The 21,603-nt window shown below is 37.6% G+C and overlaps 1 protein-coding gene across 1 annotated transcript; it reads right to left on the bottom strand. All coding sequences in view use genetic code 11, as the record gives it.

Moving 5' to 3' along the window:
- Positions 1 to 268: 268 nt before the first annotated feature.
- EGR_05469 (Protein bicaudal C) lies at positions 269 to 20,366 on the bottom strand (the record flags this gene model as incomplete). The annotated part of the gene is made up of 7 exons (XM_024494718.1): positions 269 to 354; positions 6,139 to 6,409; positions 9,003 to 9,140; positions 10,647 to 11,006; positions 15,731 to 16,027; positions 18,777 to 19,070; positions 20,298 to 20,366. 7 exons carry the CDS (start codon positions 20,364 to 20,366, stop codon positions 269 to 271), a joined length of 1,515 nt encoding a protein of 504 aa, XP_024350903.1.
- Between the last annotated feature and the right edge of the window lie 1,237 nt (positions 20,367 to 21,603).

Here is a 21,603-nt window from a genome sequence, read left to right as displayed (position 1 = left end):
TTCTTTCAGTCAAATTCTTTCATGAAGAGATGCCTAGAACGAAATCTTTTGATATGGGTGAGTATTCAAAGAAAGCTGGATGAGGAATGTAAAAAATGGCCTCAGCACTGGTTACTGTTTTAGCCAATTCAAACCGATTTCCTAACTATACCTCAGCCTTAAGGATACCTGTGATACTGATTGTAGATGAAACACAGTGTTGAAAACTTGTCAACCCAGAGTTTAAGGTTTTTTGCAATGCTTAATGACTACTTACAAACAAACTGGCTCATGTCAGCACAATGAAGAGGTTCTTTGGTTGTCGATTCAAGCGTCGGTGGGCTTTCCGTTGTCCATGGTCGTATTTCGGATTCGCTAAGGAGGGGACCGATCATAAACAATGGTCAACTAGACAGGATGTGAAAAAATTCTTCTACACTTTTGTGGAAATAAAGTGCAGCGCTATTAGTTGCATGATTAACTTTGGAGAAGACAACAAAAGAAACAGATCTAAATGCACACTGGGTGTTGGAATCCCTGGAATTTTGCCCCATATTTTCAGGTCAACGAGCAAAGTATTGAGAATAAGCAGACCCAACGGAATCCAGCATTATCATTTATCATATTGCAGAAAGATCCACCGTTCATATCCAGTATTCATAAGATCTTGTTTATACCTATTTTTCTGTATTTTACAAGGACTAAACTCAAGGTTACTTTTCTATTCCTTGTGTTTTGACTGTGATCATTTGAAGCGTTCGCTGTCCATCATGCAGGTGTAGGCATTCTAGAACTCTGTAGTTAACTAATCGACGGCTTGAGGAGCAAGAGAGCGAGTTATTGCTTGCAATTTGGCTGTTAACTTGCGCAATGAGAATGTGGTAAAAAAGGAGCAAGAAGTGACTTGACTTAAATCTTACCAGTTTCCTTATCCAAAATGTGGTTCAAAATGCCAATATTATCATAGGCTTCTCATACTTTTTTTTAAAAAATCCTTTGCTAACAAAAACAGCTACATTTAAAACCACGTACACCGTTACGGTTTTAAGCACTTTTAGCGATAATCTTTTGCAATCCTGAGACTCGTTTACTTCATCCAAACTTCCAAAAGAAGTAGACGACGACTCTTATTTGTTATGTGATTCAATTAAGTGTCAAACAAAATACTTCATGAAAAATAAGGGTGTGATAAGCACAAAGTTTACAATCCATCCTTTAAAATTGTTGAAAATACAATTCGTGATAACAAAAGGGGTAAAAAGATGGAGAAACAGATGAAAATCAAATAACTAAAGAATCCTACCACCTTTCACTTTAAATCTAAAAGTTGAATTGCATAGTTTGTTTAATTAAGAGTAATCCACTTGCTTTTTAAATGCATGAGTGGAACTTTAAAAGTTAACAGGAAGGTGCCGAGATTAGTGCTCATGTTTTATCCTTGTCATTTCACTTTTTTATTCATTACTTCAGTGATTACCTTAAGAGGCTAGTTTTACCGCCAGACTTGCCATTCCAGGCGTTGAGGAAGAGACCACTGCACAAGTTCCTGGTTGAATACCAAGGAGGCGAGTCTACAGTCGCACAGTGATTCGTAGTACAGCACAACAATGGCTCATCTTGCGCCACTCTGGACTCTTTTTGCTGCCACAGAGTTGATAATTTTAACCACATGGAATCCTCTGATCTAAAAAAAGCGAATGAAGCTACTGCCAATTTTTGTTTTGCCGAGCTAATCGACCAATTTTGCGTTTTTGTAGTTAGAGCATTTTCCAGAGTTTCCTCAGTACCTTCCATGCGCCCATAAATGTTGAGTTAAACTAGACTTTTTTCCAAAGTTAATGTTTTTAATGGATAAGATCAACGTTGCTTAAACGTTCTTCTTTTTCATCTATAGCGGTGCATATTATGTAGGCAAAGAGAGTGGACAAAGTCTATTGGCCTCCCACTTTCTGACTCGTCCGCGCCATAACCTCTTTTGGGGTAAATTTGGGCATTCAAATAGTGCACTTAAGAAATGAGTTTAAAATCTCTTGCTTTTAATGAGGAGTCAGGTTACTTTGCTGATATTTCAATGAATAGTTCTGTCTAAAATGACAGGTTAGTTACTGAGAGAAAATCCACCTACCCTAGATAGCCGTATGTGGGAATCACGTCGGCATTTGGGATAGTTTAATCAAGCCATCAACGGATAAATGAACTTAATCACCGGAGTAATTGTTTACAATTTTGCTAATATATGCGGTAAATTGTGAGGAAGTTAATCCACTAGCTTTTTAAAAACACGCACTTATGACAGTAGAGTATCAGTCAAGTGGAAATAAAATTGGAAGGTAATTCAAGGAGATAACTTCCTCGCATGAACTCAGTTAAATTATCTTGCTCTTGTTTTGAAAGAAAACATTTTTCTTCAAATTTACCCTTCTTTAGTATTGCTTAGCTTTAACTAGAACAATAATTATATCATCTTAGTGCAGTCATAAATAAGATGTGAGAGATAAACCCTAATCGCTTTTTGATGAGGGAACGCTTGTCATTGTAGCGAGACTCTTGAATGAATTAGGTGAAGGTTTCAAAGACCGATGTACGTCTGTACGCCAGCGGCGGTCTATGCCATGGTGATTACATCCGCAGTCTTCCCTGTAATAACCCACCCAGCACGTGATACACCCGACTCTGGGCACCTAATCAACGCATAACCTGTCTCAAAATCGTGCAAGAGAATTATCCTTTTGGAATAATGGTAGAATTGGATAATTTACAAACGGTTGCAATTCCGAAGAGTTGGCGCATGACGGAAACCAGAACAGCGTTTTATTTTTGACAAACATAGGAAAAATGAACTCTTCAAGATAGTTTATCTATACGGGTAAATTGCTTACGCACCAAAGTTCATGCATACATGCGGAAACAGAGGACTGCATCCGCTCCTAGAAATTGCCTCTTTACTTCTGTAAACTCAAAAGCCCTGGCCCAGAAGCCAACCCATCCGGCGGTGGTGCAATGATAGCGCACTAACTTGGCCCATTAACAAAACCGAGAGTTAAACAAACAATTAACCCATTATACGACGCTCTCGGAGAAAACTTTGTCAATTTATGTCGCTTGTCAGTCGGATAAAGGCTAGCTTCAATAGTACAGGAATTAAAGGGCGTTTGTAAAAATTTCGGCATTGACATTAATCTGCAAATAGTTGGCGAAGCAAGAGGAAAAAAGTAAGATGCATATTTCTAAAACGAAGGCATTCTAATTACCTTCTTCGCGTTAAGTCCATATCAGGCTTATATTTTGAGCATTCATTCTGCTTTAAGTTTTACCGTTTTGTAAAGAAAAATTGGCCTTATTTTTCAGCTATAAGTAAAAATAGGACCTTAAAAAGGCTAATTACTGCGATTTCAGCTAGTTTAATATTTGACACCTAAAGGGACTGCTTACTCAGAGTTGCCTTGGAATGCCCCCCGAAGCGTGAGTTAAATATTTATGCCTCAAATTGGATTTTTGCAATCGGTAGCGGGGGCGCGGTTCAACAGAGAGTTTTCGCCTCCCAGAAGGAAAATTAATTAGCATGGCTTTCAATAGGGGCACTTGGGGCATTTTTGTAAGCAAAAAAAGTAGATTTTTATCATAAAATATTCTACAAAAAAAGCAGAATGCAACCCTAAACTCTACTAGAACTCGAATTTAATATTGACAGGGCTTTTATAATGATACTAAAACTCAACTATAAATGCAAAATCTCGAGAATTTTAGCCGTGTAATGATTGGTGGTAGCTATAAAAACGCGCAGGCACTTGCGTCTCTGTAGGTAATCTCCAAATAATTTTAAGCAAAGGTTTTTGAAATTGACTATAGCGTTTTATATTTTCGCCAGGGTTAAGTGGAAACCCAGATTTGAATCTAGAATTCATTTTAAAAACAGGAATTTTATTTTTATGGATATCGTTGCTAATAAAGGCTATTAAAATGTTTGGGTGTTTTTGGGAATGAAGTGGATAAGTAATTTTAAGTTAGCTCTGATCAATACTAGAAAGTTTAAGTTGCAAAAGGGAAACATATTTGCATTCATCCAAACAAGGATTCTCAACCCACCAAAACTTCATTTTATACACACCTTCGATCTCTTTAGAATGGAAAATCTAAAATTATGGTAGTATTTAAGCGAAGTTAAATTACGAAAATTGTAATTTATTTTCAGATGAATTGGTAACATTAATCAACACATTGTTGCCTCCTTCCATCAAACATTAAGGATTGCATAAATTAAACCCACTTAAAAGGGGTGAGGATTAATTTTGGTAAAAATAAGTTACTACTTTTTACCTGAAATACAAGCACATGTGTTTGAAGGTTATATTTTGCCATTTGAATCCTGCCATATATATCGTAATGTCGCCACATTGCATTCAGGACACTTGACATAACTGACTCAGTCATATTATTTATTTTACTGTGACTTAGTCAAAACTAGTTAAAAAACATAGCATCTTGTATTACAATTTGTTACACTTTATAATATGGCGGAGCTCTAGGTTTCGTAAAGTGGCAACAAACTAAAATGCCTATTTTTTAAAAAATGTTTTAAAAAATTTATGAGGGCTTGAGCATTTTAAAATAAAATTACAAGGCATCATCTTCACTTTTGCCGGACTTCAGCGATCCCTTGAGTTCACGATTTTCATTCATCATTGTTTCATTGGGAGGAGCTTCGTAATTTACTGAAGCAGGATCGGAACCCCTTGAGAATAAGGAAAACTGGTCAAAAATGTCCCTTAGAAGGCCCGTTTCCCCGCTTTGTTTGGCTTTCAAACCTAAAAGGAGTGCCTTGTTAGCAAAAGCGGGTCATTTTTTAAAAAAAACTTTTGAGATATTTAATGACATGGCCGCAAGAATTCTATTTTGACCAAGTTATTGAGCGCAATAAAGAGAATGTCCACCTTTGTGAGGTTGCTTTGAGAACAAACTATCCAGCGCATTATGTGCCTAATGTAACAAGCCTACTTGACACAAATTTTCATACCTTCTTGATTAATTATAATTAGACCGTAAAAGGTGTTAAACTGGCACCTATGCTAGCACTTAAAGAAAAAAGCACAATTAAATTTGGAAAAAGATGTACACTACATTAAATAAGCCTGTTCTTGGATATACTCGTCTCTCTGTCAACATGCTTTACCTTGCTCTCTGTAATTTACTTTTCACTCAGTGCCCTTAGTAAATGCCACCTGTATGTGACGTGAAGCAATCCCGTCTGCATTACGAACCATATTTAACTCAGTTCCAACATTTAGAAAATGCCACCTGGAGAGTTCTTTAACAATTTGATTCCTTAGAGAAAACTATTATAAGATAGGCGCTTTACATTCAGGAAGATTCTCTATTTATTCATTAGAATAAAGAAATGGGCATCGTCAAGAACAACTTTTAGCCACATTGAATGTAGATACTAAAACGAATCATTAAAAAGTGTGCCAATTGAGTCTTCTATGCGCTGACAGCTGAGATACTGTAAGCTATATCGCCTTCCATTTCTGCTTCACTTAGTTCACGGGTTAGGAAATAACATTATATGCTTACTGGTTAACTTGAGATGATAAATGGGACTTTATTATTGCTTTTCTTGCTTAAAATCAAATACATAGACCTGAGGTCTATCCACTTGATAAAGGAAAAGGAAAACCACTTTGGAAATGCCTGGGATTGGTCAACCAGTTTGAAGGAAGTCTTTTCTTAAAAATTCTTACTAGTGAAAAGATGAAAGATGAAAAGGATGAAAGAGAAAGAAATTCCCCCCCCCCCCCCTACTCACATCCTCCTATTCTCCTCACATTTCTTTAAGTAATAATTCTCAACGTTATTTGGAATTACACAAGCACATAAAGCCGTAAAAGAAAACTGAGACAGAAGTAAAGTTTAGTATAATTTTACACTTCTAGAGATTAATTATAATGTAAATTCAAGTCAAATTAATGAAATAATTAAACATGGATGATTTATCATAATGGAGATCTTTTCAATGAATAAAACATTTGGAGAATTGTACGTAAGACGTCCTAAAAATTCATAATTAAAAGCTAAAACAATGTTTTAAGCTGCACTTATTCTGCCCCAAAGTGTATAAAATGGTTTTTCGAGCATTTAGGCGATATTTAAACCTCAACTTACCAGCCGACGGCATCGCGAAATGATCAGTGTTGGGAGAAGTCATGTCTCCATTTTCCAAGGAAATAGGAGGACGTAAAATAGGCGATTTTGGTGACGGACTTCTACTCTCACTAGCCCAGGTGGCAAAAGAACCACCCAGAACAGGATACCGCCAACGTTGTCGCCTTAAAGAAGCCTCCTTCTCGAGCCCACTCGCCACGCCCTTTTCGTTCAGGGACGGGGTCATGCATGCCTCCAGTGGTGGCAAAGTTGCTACTCCCTTTTGAACCTCCTCCATCAGGGGTAAATACCTATTTTTCACCTCGTATTCTGCTTGCACTAGGAGGAGAGCACTAATCGGTTAAATGACAGCCCTTCTCACTTAGCTTTTTTGTCGCTCATGCCATCAAGTAGGATCTTCCAGACATGTGCACGTTCAAAGTGTAGGAAGCAACCATCTTTTCTTTTTTAATGTAACGTTTCTTAAAAAAACCTGCTTCAAATATTGAAAGTGTCAAAGAGTACCTATCGAAATTTCAGTTTGACCTTCCTTATTAACTCAGTCATTGTAAAGGCGCATTGTCACAATGCCTTCAAAGCCAAATTAAACACTTTAAAATAAAGTTCTATGAAGCTGACTAAATTTTTGCAATAAAATATGATCTTCTTGGCCAAAATATCATAACGGCTAATCAGACTTAAAAAAGGGGCTCATTTATATTTGGTAATGATTGCACGGAATTCGAAACGTCACATTATAAACACTAAACCTCCACATTCAAAACTGCATCGAAAGTGGACCAAAGTATAACGTTAAATAAGTTGTATTAAGCACCAAATATAACTTTTAGCGACGCTTGCGTTTGTAGACTCAAAAAAACGCTCTAAATTACCTAATATATTGTATCGTTTTAAAGCAATATTGACCTAAGAAGTCACAATCTCGAAATTAAACTTCAGTTGTCGAAAAGGTACATCACCATTACACCGGTCTGCATTAAGTCCACTTGGGTTATCATAGTAAATCAGCAAAAACTTCCACTTAATTTAGGATAATATGCTTTGAATTTCCATGACTAAGGAAGTTATATCGCTATTTAATATTAATAAAGCTGTTTCAGTTATCGTCACAGAGCCGTAGAGGACAAAAGCAACTGCGTCAAATTTTCATGTGACACTGGTAAGGGACACCTTTTAACTCCTGTTCTCGAAAAGATTGGTTATTGAAAAAGGCACTAGCTAAAATCATTTTCTGCAAAGCTAGCTGAAATGATATAAAGTGCAGTATTGTAGTAATCATTCAGAATTTATTGTGAACATTTTACAAAATTATGCATAAGTTAATGGCATAACCCTTGATTGCGCTTAAAAAACTATGCCAAAACTAGGCTCAAAAACGATTATATTGTAAAAGGGTAATATAATACCGTGGGCTTGAAAATATACCTTTTCTATGAATATCTTAAAGTTAGGAAAATAAATTCGCAAAGTCTATTCAACTTAAGGTTTCAAATCTAGTTTACTTGGTAATCACTTCTCTAGTAAACCACCAAGTATAGAACAGACAAAATTAGGAAATCCTTTTTGCTAGTCCTGGGACGCATTTTCAAGTGTTAATAGCCGTCATGACCAATTCTTGCATTACTTCCATCAAAGCATCAAACGTCCGGGTGACTTTAAAACAAGGGAAAATTGCCTTGCCATAGGTGGCATAAAATGTCAGCCAACTTCCTAATGGAAAAGCTTTACTGAAGTACAATAACTCGAGGGGTTGATTTAGTTAGTTATTTAACTCGTAAAATTGGATGAGCAAGCTACGCCTATTTGTAGGCGGACGCATTTCATTAAATAATATTTCAGTCAATCTGAAGGATTTTTTGTCACAATGCGGCAAAAAATACTTTAACTTTAGGAAAAAGATGAGGCAAATAAACATGCCACTGTAAGATTTTGTGTGTCCTAGAAGTAGTAACACAGGTGACGAGGTCTGTTTTCACTTGTTTTCCACCTTGTCAGTTGTCAAGCAGGCCTAATGCAAATCTGCGTATCAAAGATTATATTCACTTCATATTTGGCTGTTAACGAATAAATCGTCTAGCCGTTTATCTCTTTAACTATTTTTTTCCGAAATTTTCTTCCAAATTCTTATTTTAAAACTTTTAAAAAGGGCTGCCATTATTGAACATGGAGTCACAGTTTGACAACACAAGTAGCACCAATAACTTGAAAAATTTTTTTCTGGTAGATAAAAACAAATACTTTGTAAAAACTTCTAACTTGGTGTAAAATTGTTGTCTAATCAAATCTACCTGATATTTTGAAACAGGTCGAGAGGGCATGGGAACTATCTATGCAACCTTGGAAAAAAAAATTGTTGGTTTAATAATACTGAAGCCCTCATTTAAAATTTTCATATTAAAATATGAATAAGTTTTGTTGATCGGTAAACTGCCAACTAACCAAATCCAGATCTAATGTATGATGTCTAGCTGCGAATGCTTTGCCAAATCTTAAATCAAACATTTGTGAAACAGTACTCTTAAATAATCTGAAAAATTTTGATTGCATAAACAGCTTAAAAGGAAGAATTTCGACCTGCCTCGTGAATGCATTATCAAATTCAAGTTGGCGAGCACAGCATAAAGGGAGTTCACGTTAGCTTCATTTGTCTTCAGAACCAACGATTGCTGAAGTGAAAAAAGACTAAGGAATGTAAGTGACTCATTCTTAAAGCAAAATTGGATCGAATATATAAAAAGAGGAGGAAAATAGTGACATGGTTCGTGAATTCGGAACCAAATCAGCCACAATGTGGATCTTTGCTATGACATTACTTTCAAGAACTAAAAAAATGTTTTTTGCGATGTCGGCATTCCGAGTCTTACACGAAACGAGTGCCGAGGCTTGGCCCGAAATGATATGCTGACGTCATTTGAGGACTTGTAAGTGCTGTAGTCGATGCGAGAAAGAATCAAAGCCTCTTCGCTAGATATTTCGGCAATCAGAGTCACCGGAAGCAGAGTCTACAAATCAAAAATGGAAGCACGCGTAGAATCTCCCTTGGTTTGTCGATCAAAAGCTTCATAATGTAAGTGTTCATTCTCCACATTAGCAGCCAAAAGTGATGGACCAAATCAGCAAATCGGATGACAAGAGTTAACACAATGATTGTGGATTACTTTCTCACGGTTTTTTTTGAGCAGGAGTGGGTCAAAAACCGAGCTCGGAAAAAAATCACTTATGTAAAACACCTACCAATTGTTGCACTTTGGAATACTTTATATACGTTAAATAGCAAGGCAAATGAAAGGAGGCATAGGTTTTACTTATGCTCATATTTACTGTACAGCTCTGCCACTTCTGGAGCTACACTAATTAAAAAGGAAATTAGCGAATCTGGATTGCAATCAGGACAACAGATGTTAATAAAATTGCCACTGCACAACTCACTAGTTGACTGGGATGGCTATTGACATGGCCTCAACAGTAAGGATTTACTGTGCCAAGGCAGCTTTGCTTCAACAAATAATTCCAGCAATTACTGGAATGGCTTCTCCTCCCTTCAAATATTGACCTCAAATTCTGAATTATTTATCCTTGACAAACTGGAGTGCCTGAGTTTCTTCCAACTGAGCAATTCATTTTAAATTTAATTTTGGGATGTTCCATTAGTGTTTAAGTGAATTTTGTCATAAACTCAACGAAATTTTGGAAAACACCCTTTTTTTGGAGTTCGTCAAGCGGAAAATCGGTCACTGATTAAGTGTCCAGTCGGAATCATTCATGTTTTTTAGCTTATCTGTAACGTACTTTAGGCGCCCTTTGCAGGGAAAACGAATAAAACGTGGTTTTCCTGCAATAAATAAAATAGCCTCATCACCGAATTTGATTTTTATGTTGTGGGTATTTAGTGATGTAACCTTGCCATGAATGTGGGTGATTCACAGACAAGGGTATAGATACTAGGGCTTCTCGTAGAAAATTTGAAAACACTAAAAAAAATCAAAAATCATCTAAGAATTGATATGTGACGCACCCATTAATGGGTGGGACTCTGTTATCCTATGTGTGGGCGTACCCTTTTACCTGTACCATGGCGTGTCAGATATCAGTCTAGGGCTACGCTAGCGGCTGGAATTACATATCCTCAAGCTCACCAACAGCCGTCAGCGACTGAAATTTTTCAAGTTTCTAAGCAAGCACTTAGAGAAATATTGTTTTAAGAAACGTCTGAACTCCGTTTCTGACTGATTACAATGCCAGAAATACTAACGCCAGTACCGGAAATCTGTCAAATACCAAATGCGTCCCCTTATTTCGCTTATTACCTATTGACAGCGGATGCTAAAGATGATCAACCGTTAAATGCTTAAACAAACGTCATTGAGCTAAAATTTATTAAAAGACTGAGGTTAGTATTAAAAAAGTCGAAAATTCGACCATTGACTTGAACGAATGTTATGTTATACTTGTCTTAAGCAAAACCCGGCTCATTGCAAAACTTTTTTAACAAAATCACTGCTTCCTACCATGAGCGTCTGTCGAGCCACAAAGCATCCATTGACACTTCCAAAGATAGTGATCATGGTGCGAGCTTCAGGACGTTGGGAGAGGCTGATAGAGGAGGTAGGCAAACTCGGAGTGGGACACAGTCGTGGAGCGTAGAATCCACTTCGGCGTGGGGATCTCGAGAGGGGACTGGGGCAGGGTGAGATGGTGGTGATGGAGGAAGTGATGGTGTTAGTGAAAGGACTCTCTTGTGGAAACCAAACCCAGGCTCCAGTTGACTCGTGGATAACTTCAACCAGGCTGCGTGGAGCCATATGATTCTGCATAATGAATTGGTGCTTGGGCTCGACGTCTAGGGTCATCCAAACGTTTGTGTGCTCCTAAGAAAAAAAAGGCCCGGTCTTCAAAGTGCGAATAGCAAATATCTGTTTTTTTCACAGCCCTCTAGTCTCTCTGAAAAAAGAATAGACAAGTATTGACCCCAAAGCTGACCATAGAGTGCCCTTAAAAATGACGCTTCAGTGGTAGTATCACATCGTGAAAAAAGCTCAAACACCGTTATCCAAGATGGCAATGGCAGCGCAAACCTTAGGCATAAAAGAGTTTATGAAAATCTAAAGAAGGTTGTAGACGGTGGACTGATCGAATTAAACTGGTAACTCCATCTGTGGTCATTCCTGCCCCAACCCTCATTATTCATTCACTACGTGGAACGATTGACCCTAGGCCTTTGGTCGACACAACCAAACCAAGTGTACAAAAGGTTAATCTTCTAAAAGTACCGCAAACAGAGGTGCTTACGAAAATTTGTATAGTTGAAGGGTGCCAGGACAGTTTTTCACTCTAGACACAGGCGGAAAGGTTTAACACTCTACTACATTGAATAAGTTTTTTTTAACAAGGCCAGAATTTCCTAAAATCGCACCTTAATATGTGATATAAACATTGGTAAAGTTTTATTTTGCCGTAGATTTAAAACAAGAACTAGAACAAAGGATCTAAGCCAAGAATTTTGTCTGCAGACGACGATATATCGTAAAACAAATGTGGATTCACTCAGGTCAAGTTTTTCTTTTATGGCGCCAACAACAATGGAAATACTAGTTTTGCGTTCCAGGCAAACTGCGCATGAGATCTGCAGAAGAATCAAATAGGTAGAATCGCTAAGACCATTCTGATTTCCTAGCTCATACTTCTTTCTGAACTATCGTTAATATTGCGCAAGCTGGATTAGGAGGCAGGACTGCGATCTAAACCTTGTCACTAGGGCCTTTGCCAGCATTGAGTTGAACGTGCCCTACCAATTAACTGTAGGAAGAATAGGTTAATTATTTTCTAGTTTCAATGCCACAAATTTTATTTATTCGTGTAGTCAGCGCCTCTGGACCGATTATATAGAAGACAGCTAAATATGTAAACAAAATAGGTTGTTTGATGTTTACCAAAATATGATCTTGCAGGGGTGTGGCGTCCACCCGATAACGTCAATTTAATTACTTGCAATGCTCTGTCAACATGTCAGGCAGTTAATTGTCAAAATACGTGCACTTTACTTGATTATTTAGTCAAATTACATCCTTATCAAAGAGAAAAACACCTCAAGTAGTATTTTGGAAAAACAGCAGAACGAAAAAGTATCATTTTCTATTTTCAAGGATGTGAAATAACCAAGGTAGATGTGTCAGCACTAGTTCTTCATCTCGTGTCTCCTTAAAGACATCTATTTTGGCTAAGGCCGTTCACTATTTATTTTATTTGAAAATGCTGGTTTTCTAAAGCATCTTTCCTTGAGCATTTCATGTTTTCCACCGATTACTAGGAGTAGAAAGCCCAAAATATAAGACCGCAATTGATGGTTAAAGATGCTCACACGTGTACTAATTGATGAACGATTTTGATATAATTTTGAGCCTGAGATGGTACACTATGCAAAAAGCATGCTTGTCGCACACTCGATATCATCAGAAATGCATTCTAGATTTTTGACCGGATAATCAAAGAGTATTCCCTATGTTCACTCCATTTGTCAATTTACAAAATGAAGGTTTTTACGTCAAATGTTTTATTTCACTTTCCTGACGCTTTAAATCATGTCTTCTTGGCGAGGGTTTAACTAATTCGTGGAAATGACTATCTGAGTCCGTCAACAATTTTTCTTAAAACACTCACTGCCGATTGCAAGACAGTTATTTTCATACTGGTCGAATCTGCCACTGAATCACTCTTTAGTCCATTTTCGATGGGTCATAGTGAGTAAATGATGCGATTCATTATTGAGGATAGCCATTAAATTAAAGCAAATTGCACTGTTAAGTTGATAGCTATATTTGCTTTGATGGCGGGTCATTTAGGCGTAAAAAGACCAATGGCAATGAAAGCATGGGTTACGACACTTTTTTGTTTCTTACTTTGTTTAACTGGACGGCCTAATTATTTGCAACATTGAATGAAACACTGGCAGCAGGTAGTAACTTGGGGAAATTGATATATAAAGCAATTAATTAATGTCTTGAATGGCTGTTTCTTCATTACGTAGACACTTTTTTGCACTTAAGCACAGTCAAAGCTTTAAAATTGTCGTTATCACATCACCCTGTAAGTCTTCAGTTGTGCCTTTGATAATTACGTGTCTTATTCGAGCCGTGAAATTTCATACAAATCAACATTTCAATAGTGCTACAATGATTGAAGTGCATTTTACTCACCTAATTGAAAAAGGAATGCCATATTTCCAAACAACGTATGTTCTCCTAAGTGATAACTTGAAAAAGATAAATAGTAATATTTCGAAATGATTTCGTCCAATATGGCCAGAAGAAGTCAGATTGATGTAGGTGGGTTGCTCAAGGTGGAATAATGAATGGGATTTGACGTGCCGGGGGACTGACGCATAGCCTGCTTTATATACTTTTTACGTCTAAATCCAACAGTTAAGATAGCTGCAACGTCTATTCATTTATCTCGTCCGCGCTCTTTGTTTTAAATGGTTTAATGTACTTTAAACACCATATAATTTGATTTTTTGGAATAGATCTATCCCTTTTAAATGCAGAAAATCAGCCTAAATTTCAAGTGTGCCTAATTAGCGATAAAAATTCCGACAGAATGGAGCTAACTTGTTGTGTATTAGCTAGTCATGATCATGTGTCATCATACACTTTGTTAGTTGATGCATTGCTCTGTCGGCTCTAAGAGGGAACTCAGGCCTCAAATCCGGCGTAAACTTGTTTTGCAATAAGGATTAATACCACTACAGGTTAATAAATTTATCGAAACGAATGGTTATTACTGACCTTACAAGGTTTCATAAACAAAACAGGGGTAAATCTTAAGGTAATGAGACGTTTCGAGAGCTTTAAGGTTGTATCATAACTACGATTGCCAGAGGAATAAAACTCCAAGTGTTTGTTTTGAGTGGTTATGACCCAAAACGCTGTCTTGATTTAATGTAACTTGAAGGCAATTTTATTTTCTTGTCATATTTTTCGAATTCTGTAGTACCAAAAAACGACTTAAAGTGACTTGTTACAGTTAAAAAGAAATGGGATTTACCAGCAAATCGCAGGTCATTGAAAAAGTTCGTACAGTTTTTAACGAAACTCGCTACAATGACTTAGCGCGACTGGGGAGAGACTTGTTTGTTGGCATCCATTTGAAGATGTGGATGGTCACACGTTAGTCTATTGAGATGGTACTCCTCATTGTGCTCTTTATTATTCTCTTCGCATATCTACCTTAAGAACCGCATTTAGAGAATGTGAATGACAAAACATACCACAGAGAAATGATTTAAATGGTGTGATCCCTTAAGACTCACTTAGTAGAAGATGAAGTAAATTCGAGTAAGCTCTTTTTCTTCTTGTCCAGAATACAAAAAAATTACGCATCCGAACCCACACCCTCTATTAACTTGAAGATTAACGTATCAGTGACAACCACCAGTCATGCCTCATGGGACTGCTAAAAGAAATCACGTACACATACATTTAGCGTGAAGACAAAGCCCTCACAATTATTAAATAAATTGACACCACGTGCAATGGCAGATGACAATGCGCCCTAGAGCCTAGCAGTGCCTTTTTGCCTCTTATGCACTTTTTAAAACCAACCTCCAATGTGAAGTGGCTTTTACATCTCAAAGTTAAGAGACTAATCACAAAACAGTGACAATAATCTTCTATAAAGTTTGAAAAGACGGATAATCGGGGATAAAATGTTTTTTATTTGGTTTCCCAGCAAGCGAGTTTTTACTTACAATTTTTAAGTACCGCTTATATTTAAATGCAAACTTTCCATCTCCTTGAAAAATGAATAACGAATAGCAGAACCTTTTATCAATTAGAAATTGTATTTATGGCCTGTCACAACACAGAAACTAGTACGATTCCCTGCAAAAGTTCAGTGGCACTTTACATTCATAGTTGAACTCTGTGATTCTTCAGAAGCTGGTCTAAAAATCACTACAAGCACTTACAGGGTCGAGAATCAACGCTATTATTTAACAAAACCAGCCTTATCAGTTCTAAGTGACAACTAACTTCAACTTTACCTCTGGGCTTCTATTTTATCGCTTCCAGGCCAAAAAGAGAAGGACAGTGGAAATTATTAAAACTGGAGCCATTTTCACAAGCGAAACAATCATTGTTCACTTGAGATTTCGCTGATTTGCTTTCTTATTTTGCCTTCACAAGCTAGCGTCATTTAAAATTTTTGAATAAATATCTCATTGATATTCCGTAAGATTTTTCCACACACTCGTAATCGAAAATGGGAATGCTATTTAAGTGCCCACAAATTTAAAATTTGTAAGAATTGTAGTTTTCGAGTTCCTTTTTTTTGAATAGAGATACAAAATGGCACTATCATTGTCATTTAAGTATGCACGAATTAACACTTTCATCAGCCAGTTATTAATTCCGATTATTAATTGATTTTTAACAGTAGATATTTAATTATCACATCCAAAGTTTCCTATTATCCTCACTTAATATCAACTTTTATTTCACTCTTCTTCCAACTTAATACAAGTAGACAATGTGTCAGGGAGCTGAAATACCTTTTAAGTAGCATTCTTTACGGAAAAAAGTCAACTAGGTAAACTCACAGCCATCCTTCCAAAGTGGTGTTCGAGTAGCGTTTTAGTAGCTTCAATTACGTGTTGGGCGAAGAGTGCGAGCCCACGTACGCTAACAACAATGGTGCTGCTGGAGGCGAGGTACTTGGCGTGGGGGTGGTGGCGAAAAGTCAAGTCTGCCAAAGGGAAGGCGAAGTAGTGACGGTAGGTCACCTCGACAGAGAACTTGGCCTCAAGGTGCTGCACTATGTAGGAGGTGCGGTAAAGGGTCAACGCGTGTGGTGACGAGTTCTGGATGGTGAAGATGTAGACCAGTGGAAGCATTTGCTGGAACCAGGGAAAGAATAAAAGGAGGTCTGTGTTAACGTCCCTTCTCTGGGGCCCTTTCAAAGTTACGTTTCAGATGTTTGTGGCTCTACTCCATCTTCTGCCTTCCTGTGCCTTAAATTTATAATAATTTAAGTTGAAGGTAAAGGTGACTGCCAAGCTTAGCGTAGTTTATGTCAAAGAGGAAAAGCCTTTTGCTGCATGCTGATTACTGTGGGTAGAAGACGTGCTGCAAGCCCAAATTCCTATTAACTGAGATAAAGCCTTAAACCGTAGAGGCGGGTCAAGACGGCCTGCAGACTTTGCTATCAAATCACGAGAAGTGCCAAAAAAACCTTGATGCCAGTTGAAGTCTGCATCTCTATTCATGCCATTTTATGGTCAATAAGGTATGTACCACCGGGTTGTCACATAAGTAAATAATTAACGTTTTGCATTTTTGCAGCTTCGGAAAAGTTGTCACGTTTGCAAATACAGGAGGTATTTTCATTTACCAACTAATTTGTAACTATATAGTGGGGAAGATTGCAAAAGCTGCCTACAAATAGCATCACTATTAGCGCTCTGTTATTCATTTTTGAATTGAAAAGCAGTGTATAGAGGGAAGACCAAAGATGTTACTTTTGCTGTTGTCGTTGAGTTCGAAATTGGTCGTTTTAGTCGGGTAAATGCAGAATACCAATCAGTGTAAAGAAAATTTGTGCACTTGCAAAAAACCCCCACAATTTTTTGTTTGTCAGAAAAGTTTTGGAGTTACAAAATCCCCATTTGTAATTGCCTTTGGGTTTTGAACTCTCCCCAATGGCGTAAGGGATGTGAAACTCCCCGAATTTCGAGGTGAAAGCAACCAAAACTACCCTGACTGGCACGGAATTCTCGGAATCAGTTTGGTGGGATCGGCAGGATTATAATTAAAGTGTTTACTGCAAATTCTAATCCAAGTATCTCATCAATTCAAATCTCTATTCACGACAGCCTTGATTTTTTTAATCCTGTCAATGATGTGTAAAAAATATTGATCAGCTTAACAAGACCGTAAAGAATGGCTATAATGCATTTATGATCAGAAAACGAAATCATTTATTAAACACTAATTGGCTGTGCAGATATTCAAAACCGTTACAGTGAATATCCAAAAATCAGAAGTTACTTCACCACCATCAGTATAGTCTAGCAAGCAAAAAACAATTTTAACTAAATGTGACAATCAAGAATGCTGAGGATGATCAAAGAAAGGAGGTAAGGGAAAATTTTCCATAACTGGTGGCAAAAAACTCTTCAGACGTCCTTAGATTTTCTTGTTCAAAAGTATATTGTGAATACTTTGATTTGCATCTCCTTCAAATGAATACAAAACTCTTAAATTACGTCCAAAAGGTGACAACTTTTTTCCTGCAAATTCCATGCTCAGGTGCGTGGAAGCACAAACTCGTCGCTGTCAACATGAGTGCTCGGTATAGTGAGTTTAAACTTTTGATAGCAGCCCTTGTGCGACTTGGTAAGCCATAAAACAATCAAATTTAAGTGATAGTTACTAAGTGCTTCACACGTTTATTGGACGTCTACAATCACGAAGATGGAAGCGAGAAGTAAAATCTGACCTAGCGGCTGATAATCTCCACATTTAATCCTCTTTTGTAAAGAACGGGACACCACTCCTTTTCTTCACCAAAAAGGACTAATTTTAGAGTAGATTAGTTCAAACATGATATAATTTTGTTCATACCGGAGTAGTGTCCTAGAAGTAACTGGGATTTGTTTAATAAGACATAAATATTGGGCCCTACTTTTAACCAAATAAGTAACATATGCGCTGGGAAGAATGCAGACTAAAGCTCCCCTCATTGAATTTGGGCTTGCAAATTGCCTCATTTTACTTCTTAAATTTACACTCCCTTTTTTGCTTTGCCAAGAAATATGAGTGGTGAGCAAACTTTCCCCGCTGCACTATATTGTTTAGGCTTTACAAGGACTTTAGGTGAGGCATCAAATGCAATTGAAGAGTGACTGAATGATGGGCAAAATCCAAACGAATCGCTGTCACCGCAATTAAGGTACCTTCCTGCTATGACAGAAGTTCATCATATCATATTCGCTCTTGTGCCCTATAAAAGAAATCGTGATTTAAATGTGGTTAAAAAATATCTGTCATTAGAATTCAACCATATTGTCTAAAAATGGGACTTAAAGCTTACTTTCGATTTTAAAAAATTGAAAATATTGTTGACACCAATTTTTATGGTGACTTTAACTTTGTTTTAATGCGCGTTTAGCTACATAGAAATTACAATCTCGATGACTTGTACTTCCACTTGGCGATACGAACCTTCAGCATACTTCCAGTGCCTTTTCCAAAGAAGTGCCACAAGGTGCTACAAGCCTCTCTATCATTTCAAATTGTTTTAAAATAAATACTGCATTTTTGTGCTACTAAACAGTCATACTTTGTGCTACTTTTAATCTGACTGGCTTTGCCAAACCGTATTTTATCGCTTTCACAAAAAAATGGAAGAAAGCAAGTCACTGAGCTTCACCCCTCCTTGACGTTTTGGTATAGTGATCTACTGAACCGACATTTTATTTGTCCTTCAAATAAGGTAAGGCTGTGAAAAAAACAAGTTCTGCCCAACCAAATCGTATCCTACTCACACTAGATTTAATTGAAATCCAAACCACTTTCCACATTGTTAAAAAGCAGTCTTGAAGCCTAGTAACTGTTTAGGCTGATGAAAAACTAAATTTGACCCACTCGAATACGCTTTCTGGCTCTCTCCACATCTGCAGACTGGCCGGAAATGGAGACCTGATTACTCTTCTCCACCACATTGGGTGCACGATTGGAGTCGGGAAAGTGGATGTGACACTGCGTCTCCAGCATCATTGCCTTTACACAATGTCCACCCTTCCCAATCAAATGGCTGTGCTCGGTGTGTGCCACATCCAGCTTCATTGTCACTCGATCCTCAATAGCCACTGCCGGACACGTTAGACCTGTTGTCACCGCCTCTCCCATCAGCACCGGCTCTGTTGCCTCGTTGATCGCCTTAGCGTGAAAAGTGATTGGGGAAGAAAAAAAACCCAAACCTATGCTTCTTTAGACATTTGTAAAAAATAGGGAAATGATTTGACGTTTGTATAATTGGATACTTAACTGTATAGGTTATTTAGTTCCCATGGCTTAGACTGCCGTCTTGCGAGGTGGTGATTCGTCATGTCTATTGCCTCCCAACACTTTCGAACCGATGCTTTGAAAATGCTGCGCTTAACTGTGGCTTCAGGGAAGATTCTGGCTCCTAAATTAACAGTGGAGGTAAGTGAACCCGAACTCTAGATGGATGAATCTATGAAAACGTACTCTCGCCCATTGGCTCCATATCGTCTTGTAGGAAGGCAGCTAAAAACTGGCCCATATGCTTACGTCCAATGCAGAACTGATTATATAATTGTATAAAGAAAGAGAATCGCAAATACCTCTCCAAAAACACAGTTAAACGACTGGAAGATGCGAACAAGGTTGCAAGTAGAAACAAGACTGCTTTTAACTATGGCAGGCAAGTGACAGGGATTGACACAAGAACTGCACTCGTTGACTAGTAACCTCCGGTCGATGAACGCCCTTACCAAAACATCTCACAAGGCCGATTAAAATCCAGGGTGCTATATAATAGTCAGGGTACATCAACGTTGACTCGACTCTATTAGAATTTGATGACAGGCGTGCCTGTCTCACAGATGGCTTTTAAAACACTGACCACGTTATAATAGTCAAAAAAGAAGAGTTGTAAAGGAGAAAAGTGATTCGACCAGCCAAAAGTTTATGTTTGTGTAACTGAGAAACAAACCCCTCCGTCTGTGCTTCCAATTCGGCCGTATAGCCCTTTGACCATGTCAACAGCCTTCCGGCTCCTCTGTAGACCAGCAACGAACTATTCTTCCATAGAATAAGATACCGTAGCACGGATTTAGCTTGACTCTTACTTTAAAACATGTAATCAGTAATTTTTGTAAAAAAGGCATAAAATTTTTAGCTATTTACGGGGAGCGCTTATTTAAGCTCGCACTATGGTGAAGTCTTGAGACCGCAAAACGTATCAAAAGTGACGAATGAACATAAAAATGGAATCACTTGTGCTCAAATTATTGCAATGATTGATGGCAGTTTAAAAACTGATCATAACAAAGTGGATCTAATGGTTTAATTCCTCTTCTATTTTTTAATGCGAATTATTTAAATGCTTTTACCTAATGTAAAAGTGACTGGCAGACTCACCTTCTTCTCACATGCTCGTGGAATTCGGAGGTATTTGTCACCTTCGTCATGAGTTTTAGCTAAAACCATGAAAGCGTATTTAAAAATCGTCATTCACTTGAAAATGGTTTGTCAATTTGGTAGATTTTGCTACTTGCAAAGTGTGACACTCAACTCCTACGTGTCTTGGTGCTAATATCACTGTCAAAATCGTTGCTAATACTTTGTTTAGCAATTTCGGCAAAGGGTCAATTAGGGCTCCACCACTGTACCCCCTTCAGGTGGTCTGGCCTCCGAGACATGCCCCACCACCACCAAACCCGAGTATTTTGCCTCTCACCGTCTCCATCCGTCATTTTTCCTTCTAAAATCCCTTTTTAAATGCCTATTTTAGAGGTGCTTTAAAAAATTGCAATAACTTGGATTTTAAGTCCCATCGCAGGAATATTCTAAAACAATCGTCTACTTGAGTGGTTGAATGAAGGTGTTTTAAATTCAGTCGGTCAAATTTGCCATTAAAAGTGAACCAGCCACGTGAAGGGCAGAGTGTAGCTGTGTCAAATCTCCTCATAAATCACACAAAGTAAAAACGGTTTTAAAAATTGTCATATCAACAATACTAGATTATAAAAAATAAATATAATCAAGGTGGTTGGGATGAATTCGGTCTGAAAATGGAACTGAATGTCATTACTTAAATCCGAAAAACATGACAATGGCATTCTGGAGGCGGTTTCCTCAATCATTTCCACACATACTTCGTTTTCCCTCCCTAAATCAACTCCCTTCCTCTTAACATATGAAAGAGGTCCTTCAAACGGAATTTATTCCCCTTTGCGTACACTTTTGCCTGTTTCCATTCTGCTAGTTGCTTAAAAAACTTATCGTAAGGACAATATTATGCACAAAATAGATAAAATATATCATTACAAAATAGGCACTTGTCTGCTTTTTAGAACACAAAGAGGAGGAAATGACTTATTTCAGTCAAAGAAAAATGAGAGACAAACAAAAACAAGCATCAGGGTTTGCCTGACCCTTAGTGCTCTTTAACAATGGTGAAATAACAAGAAACAAAAAGAAGATAAAGGTGAAATGTGCAGACTGAGGATTTCCTTGAGTCTGCCTTTTCTCTCACCTTCCTCAGTAAGAATGTAACAAGTTGACTAGTGTCTGCACTGACTTTAAGATGAGGAAACCCGCGTTTGGTGACATGTTACAACTTCGATAGTATTGAAGTTAAAATTAGTACTGTATTACCAAAATGGTCTAATTCAGCATCCAATTCAACTTTTATGCAAATGTTGAAGCTATTTAGCATTTACAT

The sequence above is a fragment of the Echinococcus granulosus genome (assembly GCF_000524195.1).
Source record: "Echinococcus granulosus chromosome Unknown EG_S00040, whole genome shotgun sequence".
NCBI lineage: Eukaryota > Metazoa > Platyhelminthes > Cestoda > Cyclophyllidea > Taeniidae > Echinococcus > Echinococcus granulosus.
The sequence above is the reverse complement of the archived record's forward strand: the minus strand, read 5'-3'. Positions and strand labels throughout refer to the sequence as shown.